The following is a 2,680-nucleotide window of genomic DNA, read 5'->3' as shown; positions in this document are numbered from 1 at the left end:
AAGCCAGTGAAGCAGCCAATTTTCCTGATTGCAGCATCCTGCATCACCTGTAAACCAGACCTGATGAGGAGCGGAGGCAAGGCAGGTGACCTGGAGCTGCTCTGTCTGCTGCAGACACTGGTGAAATGCTGTGGAAACTTCAGCTCTGCTTTTGGACAGGGGGCTGGGTCTGGTTTTGGTTGTTCCCCTGCCCTAGGTTGTGTTTCTACCAGCCAGCTGGGATCTCCTCCCTTTGAAGGCCAGTTTACTTTCTGGTGAGCATCAGGGTATTGGTTTCAAAAATGCATTTTCTAATTGTTTATATAATGTATATACATTATATAATATATAATGTATATGTAGTGTATATATGCTATTTGAAAAGGTGGTTTCATTACTGGCACCGTAGTGAAAGACAGTGTGAGGTAGCTCCATGATGGGCATCACGACCACCGCTGGCTATCTGCAGGGCAGCAGAGATGCATGAGCCCCTTCCCACCACAGCCTCTCCAGACACACAAATGAGGTGGAGGTGGAAACATCCTCACCATGAGCTGCCTTCAGGTGGGCAATCAGCAGTTGGCTACAGGTAAGCCTGCACCTTGGTTGTGGGGCATGGAAGGGCCCTAAAAAGCTGGTAGTAACCTGTTTTCCTGCTGTTGAAAATTTCATATGGACATTTAACTTTGTACGCTGTCTTTCTCAGCTCTGGCTGCTCCTGATGCAGTCCGTGGTTGTGGAGCCAGCATCCGACTCCTGTCTTCAGCAGGTGACAGCAGAGCTAAATTCTTTACAACAGGACCCTAGTACCCAGCTTTACCTTCTTACAAACTGGGCATTAATGATAACCTTTCACCTCTAGCTGATCCAAATAGATCTGGAGTCCTGACAGAGTTATCTGGGCAAAGCTTCAAAACCGATGAGGTTATCTGGTGAATGTTAAATGCCATTCCCAGTTAAAATACAGCCTCAGCGTCTCCTCAGCCCACGAGTGATGCAGGAGTTGGATGCATGCAGGCAGACTAATGCTCAAGGTTACTGTGTTACCCAGTGAGCTGTTGCCTTAATTTTCGGCTGATGGCACTTTATGTGCAAGGGACAGCAAAGAACTGAACCAAGTGCCGAATGCAGGGAGACTGAGTGTGCCAGCTGTGCAGGAGGTAGGAAAGGTAAGAAGTCACAGCCCATCTAAACAGGAAAAGCAGGGCTGGAGCTTCCCTCAGGAGAGTGGCTTCAGGTGGCAGGCAACTCATCTACCTGATTAAAAATGTATTTTTTATAATATGAAAGCTCTAAGCAGCAAGGCCCACTATTAGAGATTGACGGGTGGGAGTGGATGAGCCAAGGGAGACTCTATGAGTTCAGCTGCCAGTGTAAAAACTATTGTGGGTTTAAGAAAAAGTAAAAAATGAAAATATAATCTGTGGCTAAAAGCCAGAGTATGTTTTCTGAAACCCTTTGGTATTAGGAAAGGTTACTACAGAGCAGCTGGCCTGGGGGCAGCATGGGAATGCACTGGTGCAACCAAAGACAGTATTTGCATCTGTTTATATTCATGTCACAGTGTGGATGCTTGATAGCCTTCCTGCTAAACCTTGCTCAATAGCCCATTTGGAAAACCTATGGATCAACTTTATTTTTAAAAGTTTGACATAGCACTCTGCAGTGGGAAAGTGATTGAAAAAGGTGGCCAAAGTGCTATTTCCTGTATTTATTTATTTTTCTTTTCTTTCTGTACCTTCTTGTCTGCTGTATCATCAGGTTCAGCTACCAGCTCTGAAACCGTCACAATTTGTTCTACCTAATTGCCTATCATAAAGACTACAGAATACAAATAATAACTATTGCTTATGGTACTTTGGCACTGAAGAGCTTGTTCTGTTGGGTTGCTGCAGTAGGAAATTTTGGATAATAACCAAAAATAAGTGTATTTTCTTGGATCAACAGCTTCTCTGCAGACCTGCTTCAAGGAGGGCACATTTTAGGGTGACTTTTCAAAGGTCAATACCTTCCTGTAAAACATTTTGACCGCTATCACCTTGCTTACCCACTATCTTTACATAATGATGAATGACTTGGAGGTTTGGTCTTGTCTCTGCTGTGTGGATGCTGCATTTGGAGGTGGCCAAAGCCCTGCAACGCCCCAAAAAGTTGCGTTGAGCCGTGGTAACATTTGGCCAACCCCCGTTATTTCCCTTCTCAGTTAATAACGTAAAAATAGCAGCTGCTTCCTCACTTCCAGATATTTAATTACTTTCGTTATTCTGACACGATGTGTGTATATAGAAACCTATAGAAATTTGGCATGGCAGGGTATGTGCTTCATATGTGCTCTCTGGGACTTAACCAAGGGGACAGTGAGAACTGGGAAGCACGAACTATTTTCTTGACCCGGTTCAGGCCATCCCCAGAAGTTGGCTTAGAGGGGGCCGGGCGGGTGCATCTGCCCGCCCCCTCTAGACATTACACCTTGCACACTACCCGGTATTAATCCAGACTAACTCCCTCCCTGTAGCAAATCTCCGGGGCCAGATAATCCCGTTGCAAGCTGTCCCATCCACCCCCGGAGGGGCTTGAATTAGGTCAGCCGGGTTTATATTTGCATTTTATTTATTTATCTATTTTTTTCCTGGTTACACGCACATCACCCCCTGACCTCCCCTCCCCATTCCCCATCCCCCAAGCCCTGAAGGAGGCGGGG

The 2,680-nt window shown here is 45.9% G+C and overlaps 1 protein-coding gene across 1 annotated transcript in view; it reads left to right on the top strand.

Moving 5' to 3' along the window:
- Positions 1-528: 528 nt before the first annotated feature.
- The window catches only part of KCNMB4 (potassium large conductance calcium-activated channel, subfamily M, beta member 4), a gene marked incomplete at its 3' end in the record, with an annotated part of 10,308 nt that continues 8,156 nt past the window's right edge, over positions 529-2,680 (top strand). The window contains exons 1-2 of the mRNA XM_010184810.1: positions 529-568; positions 686-748. Coding sequence (XP_010183112.1) covers positions 529-568; positions 686-748 — 103 coding nt within the window. The remainder of the gene's footprint in view (positions 569-685; positions 749-2,680) is intronic.

Source organism: Mesitornis unicolor, unplaced genomic scaffold (genome assembly GCF_000695765.1).
Source record: "Mesitornis unicolor isolate BGI_N332 unplaced genomic scaffold, ASM69576v1 scaffold30525, whole genome shotgun sequence".
NCBI lineage: Eukaryota > Metazoa > Chordata > Aves > Mesitornithiformes > Mesitornithidae > Mesitornis > Mesitornis unicolor.
The sequence above is the reverse complement of the archived record's forward strand: the minus strand, read 5'-3'. Positions and strand labels throughout refer to the sequence as shown.